Below are 23,123 nucleotides of genomic sequence, written 5' to 3' on the forward strand. Positions count from 1 at the left end.
AATGTTTCCTTCAGAGTTTGTCACTGTATCTCCAAGGTTTGATTCCTGTTCTCAAACTGTTTCATTTTCTTTTCAATAATATTTCTGTATTTTAGTCTACAGTTCACATCTGAGAGCTGCTCAACTTTTATTCGCTTTAAAACTTTCTTACATGTTATTCTTTTCAATATGAAATTCAATTTTATCCTGCTCAAGACTAAATAGTGATCACTTCCAATTTCAAATCCTCTGTACACTCTGGTGTCCTGCACCAGGGAGAAAACATCACTATCAACAATAACATAGTCAATGAGGCTTTTCTTATTCCTAGCCTCTTCTCTCCATGTGAATTTGTGCACATTTTTATGTTGGAACATGGTGTTAGTAATAACCAGTCCATGTCCTGAGCAGAAATCCAACAGATATTTGCCATTATTATTAGCTTTGCTCTTTTCTCCAAATTTTCCCAAAATATTTTTGTATGTCTCACAATCATTTCCTACTCTACTATTTAGATCCCCAACAAGGACCAACTTTTCCTTTTTCATTGTGTCAGTTGCTTTTTCTAAAGCCTCAAAAAATTCCTCCACTTCTACCTTAGTATAACCTTCTGTGGGACCATAGGCACAGATAAGTCTCATTGTCCAGTTCCCCATTCTCATATTTGCCCACATTACTCTACTTGAGACTGACTGCCATTCAAGAAGATTAGTCTCGTATTTTGTGTTGAATACTATGGCTACTCCTTCTTTTCCTTGATTGTCATCGCCTGAATATAACATTTTGTATTTATTGCTCAGAAAGATCTCACCAGTTTTGGTCTTTTTTGTTTCAGTCACCCTTATTATGTCGATCTGGTACTTATCTAATTCCTCAGCTAGCTCCATTTCTTTGCCATTCAGGCTTCTTACGTTGATAGTACCGATCTTTAACTTTGGTGATGTTGAGTTGGAGTTTGTTTTCAGATTTGTTCCAGTAGCTGACTTTTCGCTGTTCGCCCTGGTTCCCTGGCGAAAACAACGGGGACCTTGTTTAACCGGGCGACGCCCCAGCCGGCATGAAATTTTGTCATGTTGTACCATCATTTTTTATTTTGGTTTAACCAATAAGAATACAATTTGGTCGGCTATATCCCAAATTGCCAGCCCATCCTCGTTCGTTCAGTATCAAAGTAGATACCCAACAGGGTGCATCACGAGAAGGTGAGGATTTCACATTAGGTCAGAAGCCCTGGTCTGTTCTCCGCATTCCTTTAAAGGCTATGTGGAGGTCTCCTCTCAGTTATACAGCTTTGACCCTTAAGCACCCCTTAATTATCTCATTATTTACTAATGTCCCTACGTTAAATAGTTCCGAGCTTTTGTGGTGGAAAGTGATGAGATTGACAGTGCAGATATTTGCTTTACTAAAGCATTGTATTCAATCTGGCTACTTCAGATATAGGGACTCCATTTACAAACAAAACCAAGGCCTAGCAATGGGCAACCCTTTATCTCCAGTTCTAGCAAACATTTTCCTGGAAGATTTTGAAACAAAAGCCATATGTCCTTCTCATTTAAGCTGAAACTTGGGAGACGTTATGTTGACGACATTTTCATTATATGGAGTCACAGACACGCATCTCTCGTGGATTTTCTTCAACATGTTAACAACCAGCATCCTAATATAAAATTCACTGCCGAACTAGAACGAAATAACTGCCTTCCTTTCCTGGATGTAATTCTTACACGATGTTCTGATAGATTTAAAATCTCTATATACCGAAAACCAACTCATACTAACAGATATCTGCACTGTCAATCTCATCACTTTCCACCACAAAAGCTCAGAACTATTTCTACCTTAGGACACAGAGCACAATCTCTTTTAAATGAACCAGATGAGCTCCAAAAAGAAATTTAACAACTTTCTCTTATCTTTAAACAAAATGGATATTCTGAAAAAACAATTAAGAAATTTCTTCTGGATCCTCCTAGGCAGCATACTACGGAAATTACTGATTTTAAAGGTAGCATCGCAATACCTTACATTAGTTCAGTCTCCAATAAATTGGCTAAAGTCCTTAAAAAATACAACATCAGGACGTTTTTCACTACGCTTCCTAAAGTCCGTTCTCTTATAAGCCATCCGAAGCCTATTCATCATAACCTGAAATATCCAGGTGTTTACAAGTTATGATGCGACTGTAATATTCCTTATTTTGGACAGACTAACAAATCTGTTGAACTGCATATTGAGGAGCATAAGAGATCCATCTCCTATAAAAGATCACATGCATCTGCGCTATCCAGTCATGTTCTTTTCTCTAATAACTCTCATGACGATCTACAGAGTCACTCGGTTTGCTGGGATAAATCCGAAAACATTTTTTGCTGTAGTGATGAATTTGAAAGGAAAATCGTGGAATCCAGAGAAATCCTCCTTAATCCTGAATATTTGAACCGCAATTTGAGTTATAACATCCCTGATAGCCATACTGCAGTTGTTCAATACTGGCACTCACGAGAACCTGCAAGCATGCATACAACAAATAATAGCATGTTAGATATAACGACTTGAAAAATACTTTTTTGTGTCAATGATGTATTGCATTTTTTGCCTGTAATTCTCAGTTTTTTCTAACTTCAATTTTTTATTACTGTGTTCTACCTTTAGCGGATACCTGAAGAAGACTGTAAAAGGCTAAAACTAGTTGTATCATTAAAATTTAATATTTTATCTCGGTTTAAAGTCATTTAAAATTTATTCTCTAAAATGTATCATTACAACCAAGTAGAAGATCAAGAATACACACACACACGCACGCGCGCGCGCACACACACACACACACACATATATATATATATACACACATCTTTATTTGCTGTAGAAAATTGGTTTTTGCATAAACTGTTTGCTTTCTGCACCCAATGATAGCATTATAAACACTGGAACAAGAGGAGGAGGAGGAGGATATTAGAACAACTAAATTTAGTTAGATACGGTTTTTGTGCTACAATAAAACTGTTTTGCTTGTATCATGCAGCATGGTGTCTATCATGTTTTTCATTATGGAGTGTCATTCCAGTTGTCACTGATTGCACTAATTGTTGCTGTATTTAGCAGCAACTAGTGATACAATAAAACTACTTGTTTATTTTGCTTCTGCAGTATAGTGTCTGTTGCGATGGAACATACTCATTCCATGCTTTGGAAAGAATAGGTGTAGTGAGTAAAAAATTTATCTATTCCTGAATAAGAATTAATCCTATGTATTATCAGTACATAGTATTAATTAATTTATGTACTATCGCCAACAAAATACTAGCATATACAAGCTGTCTATTATTAATAAGACAGAAGAGATGCTAACACACACACAAAACTATGTAATGAACATAGGATCCTAATTAACTGATACACGTAAATTACATAATGAAGTAATGAATTTAATGCAATTCACTAATATTTTGTGATGCATCTCGCATTACATTATCGGAGTGAAACATACAATTAGCTACTGAAATTACATGAAGCAAGAAAGAACTGAACAAAGGTTATAAAGTGTGTTTCTATTCAGCTAAAGTTATTCTTCCACATTCATTGTTTCTTCTTTTTTGCTTGCAGCATAAGGATAAAATTCTTTTGGATTGCCTTTAGCCTGCATAGTCAATTTCAAGTTACACACACACACACATAGATATGTTTACATCTTTATTTGCTGTAGAAAATTGTTTTTTACATAAACTGTTTGCTTTCTGCACCCAATGACAGCATTATAAACAATGGAACAAGAGGAGGATATTAGAACAATATATTTAGTTAGATATGGTTTTTGTGCTACAATAAAACTGTTTTGCATCTGCAGTATAGTGTCTGTTGGGGATGGAACATATTCATTCCATGCTTTGGAATGAATAGGTGTAGTGAGTAAAAATTTATCTATTCCTGAATAAAAATGAATCCTATGTATTATCAGTGAACTATCTTCAACAAAATACTAGCATATGCAAGCTGTCTATTATTAATAAGACAGAAGAGATGCTAACACACACAAAAAAAGAACTATGTAATGAATATAGGATTCTAATTAACTGACAATACATGTAAATTACATAATGAAGTAATGAATTTAATGCAAATCACTAATATTTTGTGATGCATCTCGCTTTACATTATCAGAGTGAAACGTACAATTAGCTACTGAAGTTACATAAAGCAAGAAAGAACTGAACAAAGGTTATAAAGTGTGTTTCTATTCAGCAAAGTTATTCTTCCACATTCATTGTGGAAGAATAACTTTACTGAATAGAAACACCTAATAGTACCCACATTTCTGGCCAGTCATGTGGGCTATTAGGACCATGGGAATGTAGTACTTACATCATTAAAAATTGCAAGTACAGTCATCCCTCGACTTACGTCCATTCGAGTTATGTCCTTTCGAAGATACATCTCTGATCCGATAAGGGAATGAATAACATTTTCGGCTATATTTTCAAACAAGACGCAAGTGAGCGTAAGGTAAAGCATGCACAGTGGCAACAGCGTTTTCAGCAGCAACCCCCCCTTGGCAGTCGGCACGTGTCTTCAACCATTCCTCTGTTGAATTTGTGTTTGAGAAATAGGCTATTTGTGTATTTACCAGTGGCGAATTCTCCATGCTTGCTATGCAAGCTCATTAATTGAGAAAGAAGTACTATTTATTTGTTAATAAATGCATACATTTATAAGCATTCCATTTAGACTTTTATTTTTGTAGACAGAAGACGTCTTAAGCTTGCGCAGCAATAATCGTCTACTAATTGAGGTAGTAGGACCTGGAAGCTCCTACTACCTCAGTTGTAGAAGCTTCCAGGTCCTTGCAGCAGTATTGTGATTTCATGCGCGCGCACAGCCATTTCACGTCGTCTCACTCTGTTGCTTAAACCACAGGCCATACGCAGTCAAAGTAGCTCTAGCCAGTGAGCTTCAGCAGCCTTTACAAGTGTGCATGTTGCTTGGGAAAATTAAGTTACAACCAACTTTTTATGACGATGTTATTGACCAGTTCATAAAGAACCATAGGTTAGAATTTGTATTCAAGTAGCTAAATTGAAAAAGATAGAATATCATTTCTAATATAAATAAATGTTGTATTTGTATGATTAAATGTACATAAATTTCTAAATATATAGTTTTAAATGGTCAGTACAGGTAACCCTCGTATAACGCGGTCTACAAATTATAGTAACCCTTATTCGACAGGTACTTATACAACACAGTTTTGACAAAAACACAGTCTAGAAATTGTAGTAACCCTTTATCTTTTCATATATTTTTCACCGCATGACAAAAAAATCAAATCTTATCTTCATTAAATTTGTGTCTGCCCATATCGCGCAGGTAGTTGATTTTATATTAGGGGAAATAAGTAGTGAATTTATATTAGGGGAAACACCCTTTAGCGCACACGTGCGTCAATTGTATACTGTATAAAGTGTTTATTGTTGAAAATTGTCTTCGTTTTCTGCCAGGAAAGCACATTAAAAATCATAAGTGTGTTATCTCAAGCTGAGCATTTTATTTTCTAGTGAGTCACATACATAATTAATATGTAATGTTTTTTATGTAAAAAAATTATTTTTATAGTAATGGCCACAAATTGCATTGAAAGGAAAAAAATGAATATTGAAAAGAAAATTTGTCTCGAAGAAAAAAATTAAAATCATGGATCGGTTGTAAAATGGAGAAAAACCAGTTGTTGTAAGGACTTTGAATTTAAATGAATCAACAATCAAACACAATGAGCATAAAATCCGAGAAAGTGTTTATTGCTGTGTCAATGGTAAGTGCAAAGCTCATTGCTCATGTATGCAATTTTTTAAGAGAAAAATGAAGAAATCTCTAATGATTTGGAAAGAAGATGCACTCAAAAGAAAATTCCTTTGATGGAAATCTTATTAAACATAAAACTCTCAAAGTTTATAAACATTTATGATGCAGACCAGATGTTCAATGCTGATGAATCCGGGTTATATTGGGAAAAAAATGCCAAAACGCACCTATATTTTGAAAAATGAAAGATCACCTCCTGGATTATTCAAAGTTTCCAAAGACAGTAATGCATCAGGTGAATACATGACAAAACTAATGTTTATTAACTGATCCTGAAATCCTCGTGTTATGAAAGATTAAAATATGCACTTATTTTTATTTTGCCTAAAACATTTATACATTACGTGCAATGAAGCTTAATTACAATTGTAATTTTTATAATTTTATACTATGTATTTGTGTCATAGTTTATATGTTTTCTTAGCTTACGTGAATTACCTGAATTAAATAAAAATATTTTTTGTTGGATATGTCATTATTGTTTATATAATTTTTTTTTTTAAAAGACCGATTTCGGAATATAACCTTTTGTATGTGATCTGAGTCTTGCGTAACGCGATTTATATAACGCGGCATTTCTATGGAACCTAACATCCGTGTTATACAAGGGTTACCTGTAATTCATTATTCCGATAATCATATTTCCTCCCTGAATGATAACAAGAGCAAGCATGAATTTCAAGACCAGCATTTGCCCCTGGTATTTATCGTTAAATATTTTGCGATAATTTGTGCAATATCACCCCTGCACGCCCAATTAAAAAGCTTAGCGAAGAATCACAAAAAAAGAGGCGATCAATTGATCTTGAAACAAAGTTTCAAGTTGCAAAGTAACATGAAGCTGGTAAGCACATCAATGTGATTGCACATGACTTTGGATGGTCTCATTCTACAGTGACGACCATTTTGAAAAATAAGGATAAAATCGTCGAGGCTGGGAAAGGATCTGCTTCCATTAAATCGACGAGAGTGACAAAGCAAAGACAAGTTTTTATCGGTGATATGGAGGAGGTACTTGCATCATGCATAGAGGACCTGAACCAAAAACGATCGCCCCTTAGCACTGTGACCATAACCACTAAGGCACTAAGTCTCTTCAACATGTTGAAGGAGAAAGCAGGGCTCGATTATGACTACGAATTCAACTCTTCTTCCGGTTGGTTCATGAGATTCAAGCCATTCTGTGCTTATAATGTGAAAATGTATGGGAATCTGTAAGTGCGTAGAAGGCTGCCAAGGAGTTTGTGGAAAAATTGGATAAAATTATTACGGAGGAAAATTAATTGCCCCAGCAAATATTTAATATGGATGAGACGTCCTTTTTTTGGGAAAAAAATGCCCGAGCGGATTTTAATCCACAAAGCTACAATCTATGCCTAAGTTGAAAGCTCTTAGTACCCATATTACGATTCTGTTAAAGGGTAATGTGGCTGGATATGAACTGAAACCATTTGTGATATGGCACAGTGAGAATCCACGAATCTTCAAAAGCATTAGGAAGCATATTTCCAGTTCATTATTGGAGCAATAAGAAGTCATGGATGACTCCTCAAAAATTGTTTGAGGATGCCTTAATCAACTGTTATGTGAGTGAAATGGAAAGTTATTGTGTGAAAGAAAATGTAGAATTAAAAATTTTATTAATTCTAGTAATGCTCCAGGTCATCTGTCTTATTTTATACGTCTTAATGCGATGATCTTCACCAACTTCAAGGTCATGTTTCTCCCTCCAAACACTACTACATTGATCCACCCGATGGATCAGGGAGTTCTTGCAGTGTTTAAGGCTTATTATCTACGGAGAACTTTTCACCAGCTAGTTCTGCTACATAAGGAAATGACCAGGCTCTCATGTAATTCTGGAACGCATTCAATATTTATCATGCTATTAAAAATATTGCTGTGGCTTGGGACAAAGTGGCCTCTCAATATGAGTGGTATATGGAAAAAGATATTAAAAAGGTTTGTGTATGATTTTGAAAGTTTGTAATAGTGAGCCTAGCAAACAATCTGAATCTCGAAGTGAATGATGACGACATAATTCAACCCATAGAAAGTCCCCCCCGAAGAGTTGACGAATGAAGGATTGGTCGAACTGGAGGAACAACTGTTATAGAAGAAGAAAAACGAAAAGGAAGAGGGAAAAGAGGTAGTTAAACAATGTACAGTGAAGATCTTGCAGAAATGTTCTTTGCAGTTAGCGATGTTCTCAAAATGACTGAAGACATGGACCCCAAATGTTGAATGCTATTTAATAATAGAAACGAAAGTACATGATGCGTTTGCTTGCTATGAACAAGTTTATGATAAAAAGAAGAGGAATAAGAAAAGCACATTGGACATTTTCATCATAAAAACAAAGGCTACACCAGAAGAGCGACAGCCTAGTCCTTCACACTGGGAAGGTAATGAAGATGTGATTGTGGAGGAAGATTTGGATGATTATTCTTCTGTTTTATATCTTTTGAATCCTGCAGATTCAAAAGAGAAAGACTGTTTTTTGAATCTACATCGGCACTCAGGAATCAACCTAATTTAAACAAATACGGTTGCATTAAACTTCCCAAAATTTGGGAAACATTAATTATTAGAGATCACTCTTTACATCCTAGGCCACCTGCAAATGCTCAGAGAAGATAGGACTTTAGTTTCACTCACTACTGTATTGCTTTTGTGTGTGTGTGTGTGTGTTGTTACAAAAAGTTTTTTGTAATCCCTGAAAATGTCTCTGTGACAGAGACAAAATATTGGAAATATTAAAATTATTTTTAATCCTTTCTCAGTGCTGATAATTATTCCATTAAATCTCCAAGCCAAGACTATTACCCAATTTAGCCCACTAGGTGGTACCTTTTAGGACTCTAGTACTGACTTCATTTGTTGTGTTCAGCCATATTTGTTCAGTGTTAGTGCCTGCAATGCACATATCATTATTTTTATGTTCCCTGAAGATGGTAATGTAACATTACCGAAATATAGGAAATATTCATTAAAGTTTTTTAATTAATATGATAGTATACGTTGTCTTTCCCTAAAAATTGACAGTTATGAAATTCCTTTTCCATTATTCTTTTTCCAGCATAAATTTAATTCAGGGATGTAAATTTCAGAAATAAATGGAGTTTTGGCTTTGTGTGGTTGCAGATTGCAAAAACTTGGTAAAACATCAGCATAACCAAATAGTTTTAGGTTGAGAGAGAAAATTCTTTTTCCCAGGTGTTATAAATAAAAGTCAGCAACATTTGGTAAATAGTGAGCCTATCTCAGTTCCTTCCACTTGTTTGTATGAGTGGAATAGGTTGCTAGAATCTATTCTTGGTGTCATGACTGTGAATGAGTTCAAATCAAAGTATGATAGATATACTGTATGAATGTTGGATAGTGCTTGGTATGATGTTTTGGACTTCACTTGATTGTCTAAGGCAGGTGTTCCCAACCCTATGCCCGTGGGCACCATGGTGCCCGTCGACCAATTTGTGTGTGCCTGCCGCTGTTCAACCGTATGCCGTATAGTTTGAAATAATCACGCGCACAGCACGCAACAATTCATGGCATGCTATATGACACATGACGAGTATTAAATGCATACAATGTAAAGTAGACGTGCATTCGAAGTTGTTCATTATCTGTTGCTAGTTATATGCACATAATTTTAACGGTGTTTTGTACTTAAATTGTTGAAATATTTTGATTTTTAATCCTAAAATGAGTGAATCAAGTAAAAGACAACGAACCTATAATTTTAACACTGATTGGGAGGAAACATTGTTTCATTAATTTTAAAGATAATTGTGTTTGTTTGTTGTGCAACAGTAGCGTTGCAATTCCAAAAAAACATAATGTTGAACGTTACTTCCAGACAATGCATGCCACCTTTAATACGAATTATCCACTTAAATCTGAAATAAGAACGAAAAAAATAAATCAAATAAAATTGAACCTGTCTGCCCAGCAGTTGGTTTTCACTAGATATGTGGTAACATCTAAAAAGGCCACCGTTGCTTCTTTAAAAATTTCTCAGATGCTCGCAAAGAAGAAAAAACCATTCCAAGATGGCGAGTTGTTAAAAGAAGCATTTTTGACTAGTGCCGATTGTTTATTTGAGGGATTTTCTAACAAACGTGAGATTATGTCAGCAATACAAGATTTACAATTGTCAAATAACACACCGTCACAAGAAGAGTACATGTAATTTCAATGGACATACAAACTCAGTTAAAAAGTGACTTGGAAATATGTAACTGGTTCTCTTTACAATTTGACGAGTCAACAGATGTATCAGACACAGCACAGTTAGCAGTTATGGTGAGAATGGTATTTAGTAACTTCACTGTAAAAGAAGATCTACTGAAAATATTACCCATGAAAGGACGAACAGCGGGTGAATATATTTATAATACATTCAGAATAGATGCCAAGTCGATAGATATGCCTTTGCACAAGCTGTCTGAGATAACTACTTGATGGGGCAATATCAATGGATTTATTGCACTCTGCAAGAAAGATCATTCATTTCCAAACTTTATGTCCTACCACTGTATTATCCACCAGGAAGCTTTGTGCAGTCAAATAGCTTGAACACTGGCGTGTTTTTCATTTATCCAAACTGTTGTACTACTGTTCCAGGATGGAACAAAATTTGAATACTGACGTATTCTTCTTGGACATGTTATGAAAGTTGTTACAAAAATAATCAACTCCATTCGAGCAGCACCGACTTTTCAAGGCCCTATTGCAAGACATTGAAGATAAAGAACCTGATCTCATCCTGCATACTGAAGTACGTTGGCTCAGTAAAGGTAAAGTCCTTACAAAATTTTTAAACTTAATTGAAGAAATAAAAAAATATCTTCACATCAAAAATTTAAATTTTGATGAACTAAATGACTTTTGCTGGCTGTTGAATTTATGTTTTCTCACAGACATCATGAAAAAATTGAATTCTTAAAATTTGGAGTTGCAAGGAAAAAATAGACATGTCGCTAAAATGATAGGCTCTGTAAACTCATTTAAAGCAAAACCGGATTTGTGGATATCACATTTGCAGATGGGAACTCCCGTTCATTTCCCAAATATGAAAAAAATGGTAGGGATAGTGAATTTAACTTGTCACCATTTGTTAAATATCTTCAAGTGCTTAAAGAACGGTTTGAAAAGAGATTTCAGGAATTTACTATCATCGAGCCAATGATCTCCTTTTTTATCAATTCTTTTACTTGCCAAGTAAATATAATGGAAATAGCTGCATGCATTGCAAAGCTTGTTCAAGTAAATGCTGAAGAACTGGAGCTAGAAATTTTGGATCTTCAGAATGACATTATGCTAAAATCCCATATAACAGATGAAAACTTCTGGAATCTAGTGGATAGAAAAAGTTTCCATTCTTAAAAAGAGCAGCATACAAGATAAAATCGTTTTTCGGTTCTGTATACCTTTGCGAATTATTGTTTTCAACTATGAATATCATAAAATCAAAATATAGATCACGACTCACTGATGAGCATCTTGATGATTATTTAAGAACTGGAATATCATCATATTCTCCTAATTATGAAGCACTGGCCAATGAAATGCAATGCCAAAGATCACACTAACTTACACATATGTATATATATATTTAAATGTTTATATAATGTAAACTTTTAAGTAATAAAACATTTGATTATAATGTAAACTTTGTATGTATTCATTTAACAAAAGAAATCAAAAAATTTGCTTGAAAAAATAGATGGTGCCCGTCGCCCTACCGGTATTTTAGAATGTGCTCTAGGAAACAAAAAGATTGGGAGCCCCTGGTCTAAGGACTTCATGGAGTAGCCCATAATAACATAAAGAAACCAGATGTGATCAGGAATTTGAATAAGTTTACAAAATCTAGTGAAAAATCTTGGACTAGTAATTCTATTCTCTCGGTGTGAAGATCATTAGTGAACAGAGAGGTGATGTCAAAATTCACCATCCTGTCTGAAAATGCCACTTTGATGTCTTTTATTCTTGCAAGACATTTTGTTATTGAAAAAGCTAAGAGGACAAAGAAGGTTAGACAGTCTTGAGACTTTTATAAGCAAGACTGTCTGTGCATCTGCAATAGGTCTGAATAGACAATTATTTTTATGTAACTTCAGTGTGCCATATATTCCAAGGGATCTTGCATGGTTTGTTCTGAGTTTAAGTTTCTTGGTCAGTGGATGTCGTTTTATCCAATAACTTAAGTCTGTTAAGTTGCTTTTGGCAGGATCCCTACAGAATCTCTTCCTAAATCAAGGAAGATTTAGGACAGATTGAGTGTATATGGACTGCAGATGCTGGTAAACAGAAGAAAGAGATGTGACATACTAGAGACCTATAAACTTCCGAGTGTTATAGAATATTGATTAAGAATTTTCGTTATATGGAAGATAGGAAGAGGACAAGGGGAGCATAGAAGTTGAATTGGTGTGTTGATTAAAAAAAGGAATGAAAGCTAGGTTTTTCTCACACAGCAATGAGAGCTTCTAGTTCAGTAAGGTCTTCATTTGAGAGCTCTTCTTCTTCTTCTGCAGCTTCCAATGAATATTCTGCATCTTCATTGTCAACTTTCAATCTCCAGCTCTTTAGTTAGCAGAACTAAATTGCCACTAATCTCTTCTGAGGCTTTATCTTTGTCAAATGCACATACATTTTCATCAGCTTCTTTCAAACACCATTCATATATTCTGCTATAACCTCACACCAAAGGAATATAATATCTTTAAGATATTATATTCCTTTCAGATATCTTCTCTGAGGAATTTCTCATCCTCGATAGCAGCAATAGCCTGAGCAAATGTGTTTCTTAAATAATATGCCCAGAAGACAGCAATAACAGCCTCCTCCATGGGTTGCAGGAGGGGGGTGGTGTTTGGTGAATTTGTTGATGGGGATGGCCATCTTAGGTACAAGCAGTTGTAAATTGCATTCATAAGTACAGGACTGACCTGTATGATTCAGATTGCTTAATTTATATAATACATTAATATCTGAAAAGTTATTAATTTGTCTTTTTTTTTAATTTATTTTTAGGTATACTCTTGATAACTTAAAATTTGGTAAATTAGATACAACCAGATATCCCGAGGTAGCAAAAAAGTAAGTTTTAGTAACATTTACATATTTCTTTCAACATAAACTTATAAATAATAGTCTATCATAGCATTGTTAGTTGTGAGACCTTTCTACACTGACCTATCTTTATATAATAAGGAATCTACATCTATATAAAAACTGTTTAGTTGAGATATGTTCTGTAGCCTGTACATTCCTGTGAGGAACATATCATAAATTCTTGATATTTCTCTTAGAATCCAGTAAACTCGAAATATTGGTCAATTTTGTAAATGTTATCTTCTTTAATATCAATACACAAGTTGTGACATACTTAGAAAAAATAAACACGGAAACTTAAACTTATGTTAAACAAATTTATTAGCTGTAAAATGTTTGCCTACGTATCATAGGCATCCTCAGTACAGTGATAATGAAACACAATATAAAATTGCTAAAGAATCATTTTCAAAAAGTGCCACTATAGCATTAATAGGACAACAAATGGTGATCAAATTTCCCAATTATTTAAAAAAAAAATACAATGGTATAAAACAGTATAATAATCAGGAATTTGCATACAAATGATGTAATAATATTTCCCATAAGGTGGATAACCCCAAAACTATCAGATCTGTTTGTTAGTTGTGAGACCTTTCTACACTGACTTATCTTTATGTATAAGTGCTCTATAAGGAATCTACTTCTATATAAAAACTGTTTAGTTGAGATAATGTGTTTTGTAGGCCTGACTGTTCTGGTTCATAGTACTGGATGTATGATTTATGTTCTTCATAACGGATGGCTGCAGATCTGCCAGTGTCCAAAGCAAGACAAACCAGAGGATTATGGATCTGGTAGACATCTGAAAGGTTGAGTGGATAAGGCATGTCTTTATGTGAAGAAAGGAAGGTAGAAATCTTCCTGACAGGACAAAAAAATACTACAATATTAAGAGGTCTTAGAACTTTAGGTATATGTTCAGAAATCCTTTTAATATAAATGTATGGAATCCAAGTGATATCTTCAGGATATCTAGAGACTGTTAAAAGCTTTGTTAATAAAATATTCATTCAAGCCATTTTTATAAAAGCTGATTTGATATAATTTGTGCTTGCTATAAGTCTTCATTGGAACAAATATGAGCAGGATGTAATAGGGGTTTCAATAGGTCCAATCTTTTCACTAGGATAATGATCAGTATCAGATACTTTTCTGAAAACAGAAAATTTTAAACTACCATCTGATGCTTAAGGGTCAAACCTGTATAACAGAGGAGACCTCCACATAGCCTTTAAAGGAATGTGGAGAATCGACCAGAGCTTCTGAACTAATGTCCAGTCCTCACCTTCTCGTGGTGCACCCTGTTGAGTATCTACCTGGATACTGAACAAGGATGGGCTGGCAATTTGGGATTTAGCCGACCAAATTGTAATTTTCATTGGCTTAAACCAAATTACAAAATGATGGTACAACATGATAAAATTTCATGCCGGCTGGGGCATTGCCTGGTTAAACAAGGCCCCTGTTGTTTTCACCAGGGAACCAGGGTGAACAACGAAAAGTCAGCTACTGGAACAAATCTGAAAAAACACCCCAACTCAACATCACCAGAGTAAAAGATCGGTATTATCAACATAACAAGCCTGAATGGCAAAGAATTGGAGCTAGCTGAGGAATTAGATAAGTACCAGATCAACATAATAGGGGTGACTGAAACAAAAAAGAAAAAAACTGGCGGGATCTTTCTGAACAATAAATACAAAATGTTATATTCAGGCAATGAAAATCAAGGAAAAGAAGGAGTAGCCATTCTATTCAACACTAAATACGAGGCTAAGCTTCTTGAATGGCAGGCAGTCTCAAGCAGAGTGATGTGAGCAAATATCAGAATGGGGAACTGGACAATGAGACTTATTTGTGCCTATGGTGCCACATAAGGTTCTACTAAGGTACAAGTGGAGAAATTTTTTCAGGATTTAGAGAAAGCATCTGACACAATGAAAAAGGAAAAGTTGATCCTTATTGGGGATCTAAATAGCAGAGTAGGAAGTGATTGTCAGACATACAAAAATAGTTTGGAAAATTTTGGAGAAAAGAGCAAAGCTAATAATAATGACAAATATTTGTTGGATTTCTGTTCATGACATGGACTGGTTATTACTAACACCATGTTCCAACATAAAAATGTGCACAAATTCACATGGAGAGATGAGGCTAGGAATAAGAAAAGTCTCATTGTACTATATTATTGTTGATAGTGATGTTTTCTCCCTTGTGCAGAACAAAAGAGTGTGCAGAGGATTTGAAATTGAAAGTGATTTAGTCTTGAGCAGGATAAAATTGAATTTCATATTGAAAAGAATAACATGTAAGAAGTTTTAAAGCAAATAAAAGTTCAGCAGCTCTCTGATGTGAACTGTAGACTAAAATACACAAAGATTATTGAAGAAAAAATGAAAGAGTTTGAGAACAGGAACCAAACTTTAGAGATTCAGTAGCAAGCCTTGATGAAAACCTTGATTGATTCAACCAGAGAGGTTGTCTGCAAGAATGGAAAAATCCGAACTCCATGGTGGACACAGGAAGATAAAGAGGCAGTGAAGGAAAAGAAGAAAGCATATCCAAAGTTCTTGGCGAATAAGTCAGCTTGTGCTCTTAGAGAATACAGAAACAAATGTAGCTAAACACTTTAAAACTATCTAAACAAAAGTCATGAGAAGACTTTAGTAAGAATATAGAAAATAAATATCGAGAAGTGGCAAAATATTCTGGAGGTTATTGAAGAAGCTTAGAAATGGAGGAAAGAGCACTGTAAAAGGAGTTAGAGATGATAAAGGTGACATGAAAACTGGAGAAAAAGATATCCTTGAAGTATGGAGTAATTATTTCTAGAAATTGCTAAATGAAACAAGTGGTGATAGCACAATGATAAAAAAAACACTCAAAAGGCATACAGTCAGCTACATATCCATACTTGAAGTAGAAAAAACCATCAAAGGCTTAAAATGTGGAAAGGCAGCAGGAGTAGATGATATTCGACCAGAAATGCTGAAGTATGGTGGTATAAAAGTCTTGCAGTGGCTGCACTGCATAGTTCAGAAGGCCTGGACAGAGGGACGAATTCCCGATGATTGGAGTAGAGCTCTCATAGTACCCATATATAAAAAGGGAAATAAAACAATGTGAAAATTACAGAGGTATTTCCCTACTGAGGTTCCTGATAAGATATATGCAAGTATACTTGAGAAACGGTTGAGAAGAATTGTAGAAGAAATGCTTGGTGAAGAACAAGCTGGATTCAGGCCAAATAAAGGCTGTCAGGATCAGATCTTCACTTTACAACAAATAGTTGAGAAACATGGGAATATAACAAAGATCTCTATTTGAGTTTTGTAGATCTGGAAATATGTCAAGGTTCCAAGAGAGAAGCTATTCAATACGCTGCAGTTATATGGTCTCAATGGGGCATTATATCAAGCAATACTTAGTCTTTATTTGAGTTGCAAGTCAGCAGTTAGAATTGAGGGAAGTACAGGAAGATGGTTTTAATGTTAAATCTGGTGTGAGACAAGGACGTACATTATTCCCTGTATTATTCGTTATCTATATGGATCACATTATGAAGGAAAGTGGTATTAAACATGATATCAAAATTGGAGATGTTAATGTAAGCTCTTTGCTTTATGCTGACAATGTTATACTGATCAATAAATCCGCAACAAGTCTGCAAGATTCCTTGACTAAATTGAATAACTGTTGTAATAGATATGGTATGAAGGTTAGCAATAAAAAGACAAAGACAATGCAAATAGGCAGAATCATTGAAAATATCAGCTGCATTGTGAACGGAGAACCTGTGGAACAAATAAAACATTTCACCTACTTAGGCACGATTTTTAGTGAAGATGGTAAATTGAATATAGAAATAGACAACAGAATCAGCAAAGCTTGTATGGTGGGAAGTCAATTGAATAAATTCATATGAAATAAGAGAGAAATTAGTCGGAACACTAAATTAGCTGTATACAAGACAGTGTTCAAACTAGTTTTAACTTATGGATCTGAGAGCTGGGGCAGAAGTAAAACACTTGAACAAAGACTAGAGACTGCAGATATGAGAGTCCTCAGAAAGATTACAGGCGTGAACAGAAGGCATCAATGGCAATATCATATTAAAAACGAGGATATTAGGAAAGAACTTGACTTTGTCGGCATCCTGTAATGGGTTAGCATAGCTAATCTCAGGGGTATGGTCATTTAAACAGAATGGGCGAGGAAAGATTGGCAAAACAAGTATTCTCTGCCAGGTTGGCAGGAAAACGACCCAGAGGAAGACCAAGATATAGGTGGATTGATATGGTAGTGCCTTAGATGACAGAAATATAAGATCTGATAATATTGGAGTCTTGACAAGTAACAGACTGATCTGGAGGAAAATTGTAGATAAGAAGTTAGTAATGGTGTAAATTTTTCATGTACTATCATATCCTGTTAGCACACCCCTTGAGGGTACATGGCAGGAATTTGATGATGATGAATATCTAAAAAGAAAAATTAAAAAAAACTAGTCAGTTGTTTTTTCTTCTAAATTAAATTCTAAGGATTACTTATGGCTGTTCCTTCTACTTGTTGGTATAATTTTGTCCTGTACAATGAAATAACCAGAATAGATTATAAAGTTAAACCTCCTGATGAAATCAGGAGTTAAAATCTTGTTTAAATAAATTAATAGTATCTGACAAAGCAATGCTTGTGAAAAGAGATACTATATGAAGACTAAATAAATATCTGAAGGTTCTAAATGTAGATCGCAAACTTTTGCTTTAAAATCTAGGGATATATTGATATGAGAAATATTTTCTGGTAAATGAAGATGATAATGTAAACAGGTATTTAGAAACTTTATATGTGGGACAACCAATATAATTAACTGCTGGTGTAATGCTGGATGGAATACCTGGTTTATGAAACTAGGGAAGACTAAAAACGAAAAGTTTTTCATTAGCATGAAAATGTTTAGTTTTTTCTTAAATTCTTCTTCCCAACTGGAAATACTAATATCAGTTTATTGCTTTTATTAACTTGGCAAAAGGTCAGATCAAATGAGAGGCGATGATAAGTAAAGAAATCGCATAGTATTAAGGAAATCATTTTAAAATATTCTTTCTTTTCTATGGCTGTTGCTTTTCCTTTTTCCAAGTAATGATAAAATTATTATTAGAATCGTTTCTTTTATTGTTGTAAGATGATCAGCATTCAATTTAGAAATATGGACTTTACAACTGTGTTATAAATAACTATTTTAATTGCCCGATGTTTCGACCTTCATATTAAAGTCATCTGGAGTATATACAAATATTATTATTATAATTACATAACACCTCCAGGGAATCCAAGGACTCGTCGAGGGAGGGCACCTGCTCTACAACTTTCTGTCTCCACTACTCCACTAACTGCAACTATCTTCATCACCATTTTCATCTACACCAGTGCCATCTACTGCCGACCACCACAACTATTATCACAGACAAGGGCACAAGGACAAGCTGGGTTACATTTCGCGCAGTAAGCTAAAGAAACAATGATTTGATCGCCGGTTATTCTACTGACATGACCTCTAGTGGAAAAAAAAAATACAGAAACATGGGAGAAACATTCTTTCATATAGATAGTTTTCTTACAGTAACACAGTAACAACGAAGAGCATGGAGAAAGCGTTACTCAGAGAACAGATCCAGGCTACCAGAAAAAACTTGACCGTTACTCAAAACCAGGTACAAAATATAAAATCTGAACTTTCAAGTTACTTGAACACAGATATTTGGATTATTCTCGAAAAGATTACTGACAACACGGTGAACCATATCCTTCAAAGTAAGAAAGAAAATATCATATCCAAATTTCATAGACTAAAAGATCGACAAAACCAATGGACATATTTGAATTTCCCCACAGTGAATGTTAACAACCAACCAGAAGCAAGAAAACAGGAGCCACCAATTGCCTGCAGATAACAGTAACGTAGTTAACGTATCCAGCCATGCCTTAAACAAAGATAAACATTCATTGCTCAGTATTTTGCCGTATCACCCAGATCGATGAACAAACTGGATTTTATTTATAATATTGAAAGAGGCTTAAGATTCATTCCTAATACCATAGAAGATAAAATACATTTAGAAACCGCCAACATTTTAAATATAAATTATAAGAAAACAATAACAAGCAACTTAACGAAACACGAATTAACAGCAGTGAAATCATTAAAATCAAATCTGAACATTGTAATAACTAGAGCTGATAAAGGAAGTACCATCGTTATTTTAAACAGAACCACATGTTTAGAAAAAATGAATCTGTTGGTAATGGACAATAGTCGTCATCATCAAATTCCTGCCATGTACCCCAGGGGTGTACAGGCTATGATAGTACTACATGAAAAAAATTACATCATTACTAACTTCCTATCTACAATTTTCCTCCAAATCAGTCTGTTACTTGTCAAGACTCCAACATTATCAGATTTTATATTTCTATTGTCTAAGGCACTTTATACCATATCAATCCACCTATATCTTGGTCTTCCTTTGGATCATTTTGCTGCCAACCTGGCAGAGAACACTTGTTTTGCTAATCTTTCTTTACCCATTCTGTTTAAGTGACTATACCACCTGAAATTAGCACTGCTAATGCATTGCTGGATGCTGACAATGTGTAGTTCTTTCCTAATATCCTCGTGTTTAATATGATATTGCCATTGATGCCATCTGTTCACGCCTTTAATCTTTCTCAAGGCTCTCATATCTGCGGTCTCTAGATTTTTTGGTCAAGTATTTTACTTCTGACCCACCTCTCAGATCCATAAGTTAAAACTGGTTTGAACACTGTCTTGTATACAGCTAATTTAGTGTTCCGACTAATTTCTCTCTTATTCCACATGAATTTATTCAATTGATTGACTTCCCACCATACCAGCTTTGCTGATTCTGTTGTCTATTTCTGTATTTAATTTACCATCTTCACTAAAAATCGTGCCAAATTAGGTATACTGTTTTACTTGTTCCATAGGTTCTCCATTCACAACACAGTTGACATTTTCAATGATTCTGTCTATTTTCATTGTCTTTGTCTTTTTATTGCTGACCTTCATACCATATCTATTACCACAGTTATTCAATTTAGTCAAAGAATCTTGCAAACTTGTAACGGATTTATTTAGAAGTATAACATCATCTGCATAAAGCAAAGAGCTGACATTAACATCTCCAATTTTGATATCATGTTTAATACCACTTTCCTTCATAATGTGATCCATATAGATAATGAATAACAGAGGGGATAATGTACATCCTTGTCTGACACTAGATTTAACATTAAACTATCTTCCTGTACTTCCTACACTTCTAACTGCTGACTTACAACTCAAATAAAGACTAAGTATTGCTTGATATAATGCCCCATTGAGACCATATAACTGCAGCGTATTGAATAGCTTCTCTCTTGGCACCTTGTCATATGCGTTTTCCAAATCGACAAAATTTAAATACAGATCTTGTTATATTCCCATGTTTTCTCAACTATTTGTTGTAAAGTGAAGATCTGATCCTGACAGCCTCTATTTGGCCTGAATCCAGCTTGTTCTTCACCCAGCTTTTCTTCCACAATTCTTCTCAATCGTTTCTCAAGTATACTTGCATAGATCTTGCCAGGAACACTTAGTAGGGAAATACCTCTGTAATTCTCACATTCGGTTTTCTTTCCTTTTTTATATATGAGTACTATGAGAGCTCTACTCCAATCATCAGGAATTCGTCCCTCTCTCCAGGCTTCTTTCTGAACTTTGCAGTGCAGCCACTGTAAGACTTTTATACCACCGTACTTCAGCATTTCTGGTCAAATATCATCTACTCCTACTGTCTTTCCACATTTCAAGCCTTTGATGGCTTTTTCTACTTCAAGTATGGATATGTATTCCTGACTGCATGCCTCGTCAGTGTTTTTTATCACTGTGCTGTCATCACTGCTTGTTTCATTTAGCAGTTTTTCAAAGTAATTACTCCATACTTCAAGGATATCTTTTTCTCCTGTTTTCATTTCACCTTTATCATCTCTAATTCCTTTTACAGCACTCTTTCCTCCATTCCTAAGCTTCTTCAACAACCTCCAGAATATTTTGCCACCTTCTTGATATTTATTTTCTATATTCTTGCCAAAGTCCTCCCATGACTTTTGTTTAGCTAGTTTTACACAGTGTTTAGCATTCTTGCATTTGTGCTCTGTATTCTCTAAGAGCACAAGCTGACTTATTTGCCAAGAACTTTTGATATGCTTCCTTCTTTTCCTTCATTGCCTCTTTAACTTCCTGTGTCCACCATGGAGTTCTAATTTTTCTATTCTTCCAGACAACTTCATGCCTCTCTAGCTGAATCAATCAGGGCTTTCTTCAAGGCTTGCCACTGTATCTCCAAGGGTTGATTCCTGTTCTCAAACTTTCATTTTTTCTTCAATAATCTTTGTGTATTTTAGTCTACAGTTCACATCTGAGAGCTGCTCAACCTTTATTCTCCTTAAAACTTTCTTACATGTTATTCTTTTCAATATGAAATTCAATTTTATCCTGCTCAAGACTAAATAATGATCACTTCTAATTTCAAATCCTCTGTACCCTCTGGTGTCCTGTACAAGGGAGAAAACATCACTGTCAACAATAATATAGTACAATGAGACTTTTATTTCTTGCCTCTTCTCTTCATGTGAATTTGTGCGCATTTTTATGTTGGAACATGGTGTTAGTAATAACCAGTCCATGTCCTGAGCAGAAATCCAACAAATATTTGCCATTATTATTAGCTTTGCTCTTTTCTCCAAAATTTTCCAAACTATTTTTGTATGTCTGACAATCGTTTCCTACTCTGCTATTTAGATCCCCAATAAGGATCAACTTTTCCTTTTTCATTGTGTCAGATGCTTTCTCTAAATCCTGAAAAAATTCCTCCACTTGTACCTTAGTAGAACCTTATGTGGCACCATAGGCACAAATAAGTCTCATTGTCCAGTTCCCCATTCTGATATTTGCTCACATCACTCTGCTTGAGACTGCGTGCCATTCAAGAAGCTTAGCCTCGTATTTAGTGTTGAATAGAATGGCTACTCCTTCTTTTCCTTGATTTTCATTGCCTGAATATAACATTTTGTATTTGTTGTTCAGAAAGATCCCGCCAGTTTTTTCTTTTTTGTTTCAGTCACCCCTATTATGTTGATCTGGTATTTGTCTAATTCCTCAGCTAGCTCTAATTCTTTGCCATTCAGGCTTGTTATGTTGATAATACCGATCTTTAACTCTGGTGATGTTGAGTTGGGGTGTTTTTTCAGATTTGTTCCAGTAGCTGACTTTTCGTTGTTCACCCTGGTTCCCTGGTGAAAACAACAGGGGCCTTGTTTAACTAGGCAACGCCCCAGCCGGCATGAAATTTTGTCATGTTGTACCATCATTTTTATAGTACATACTGTAAAATCATATATAAAAAGAATTTTGTATAAAATTCTTATATACCGATTTTACTTGTGAAAGAAAGTCAATACAAAATACTTGTAGTTCATTTAACAAATTTTCATATGTGTTTTATGTAATCCGGTAAAATATTAGAATGAATTGTTAAATTATTTAACCATCAATATGTAATCTATAAAAATATTAGAATGAATTGCTAAATTATTTTACTGCCAGTATTGTACAAACAAAGAGATAGCCTGGACGGAATTAGAACGTAGACCTGAGGCTATCACCAGGCACGAAGGTCAGAGAGTTACAGGGTTTTCCTGCCATGACTCAGCGATTTTCATAGGGAGGAAGGTGCCCCTGGATGTTCAATCTAAAGAAGCTCCAAGGCCATCAAGGGAGAATAAAAAGGGGGCAAGTGCTCTTCTCCTGGCTCTTGCTCTGGCCGTCTCTGTTTCTGATGTTCCGGTGTCGCTTCAAAGAGGTTCCTAGGTCCAGCCATTCGAAGGATGGGGAAGGATATCCTGCTAGCAGTATTTCGACGATATGAGATTTTTAACGGCGGTGTCGGGCCTGTTCTGGAAAGTCCCATCGCGAAGTTCCTTAAGCGATCTCCAGGAATGATGTATCGTTGTTGCTGTGGATTAATGTCTGTTTGCGGTTCTAACGGGAAAGAAAAAAGTTATATTCGTGATCTCTAGGATCGTGAATGCTGAACTGGCTG

At 35.0% G+C, this 23,123-nt stretch overlaps 1 protein-coding gene across 1 annotated transcript in view; it reads left to right on the forward strand.

Moving 5' to 3' along the window:
- Positions 1-23,123, forward strand: part of LOC150092885 (thioredoxin-related transmembrane protein 2 homolog) — a 123,679-nt gene that overhangs the window by 65,119 nt on the left and 35,437 nt on the right. The window contains exon 6 of the mRNA XM_090413755.1: positions 12,877-12,942. Coding sequence (XP_090269881.1) covers positions 12,877-12,942 — 66 coding nt within the window. The remainder of the gene's footprint in view (positions 1-12,876; positions 12,943-23,123) is intronic.

This window comes from Typopeltis vanoorti, chromosome 24 (assembly GCF_054136105.1).
Source record: "Typopeltis vanoorti isolate ZY-2024b chromosome 24, IOZ_Tvanoo_1.0, whole genome shotgun sequence".
In the NCBI taxonomy this organism is placed as follows: Eukaryota; Metazoa; Arthropoda; class Arachnida; order Uropygi; family Thelyphonidae; genus Typopeltis; species Typopeltis vanoorti.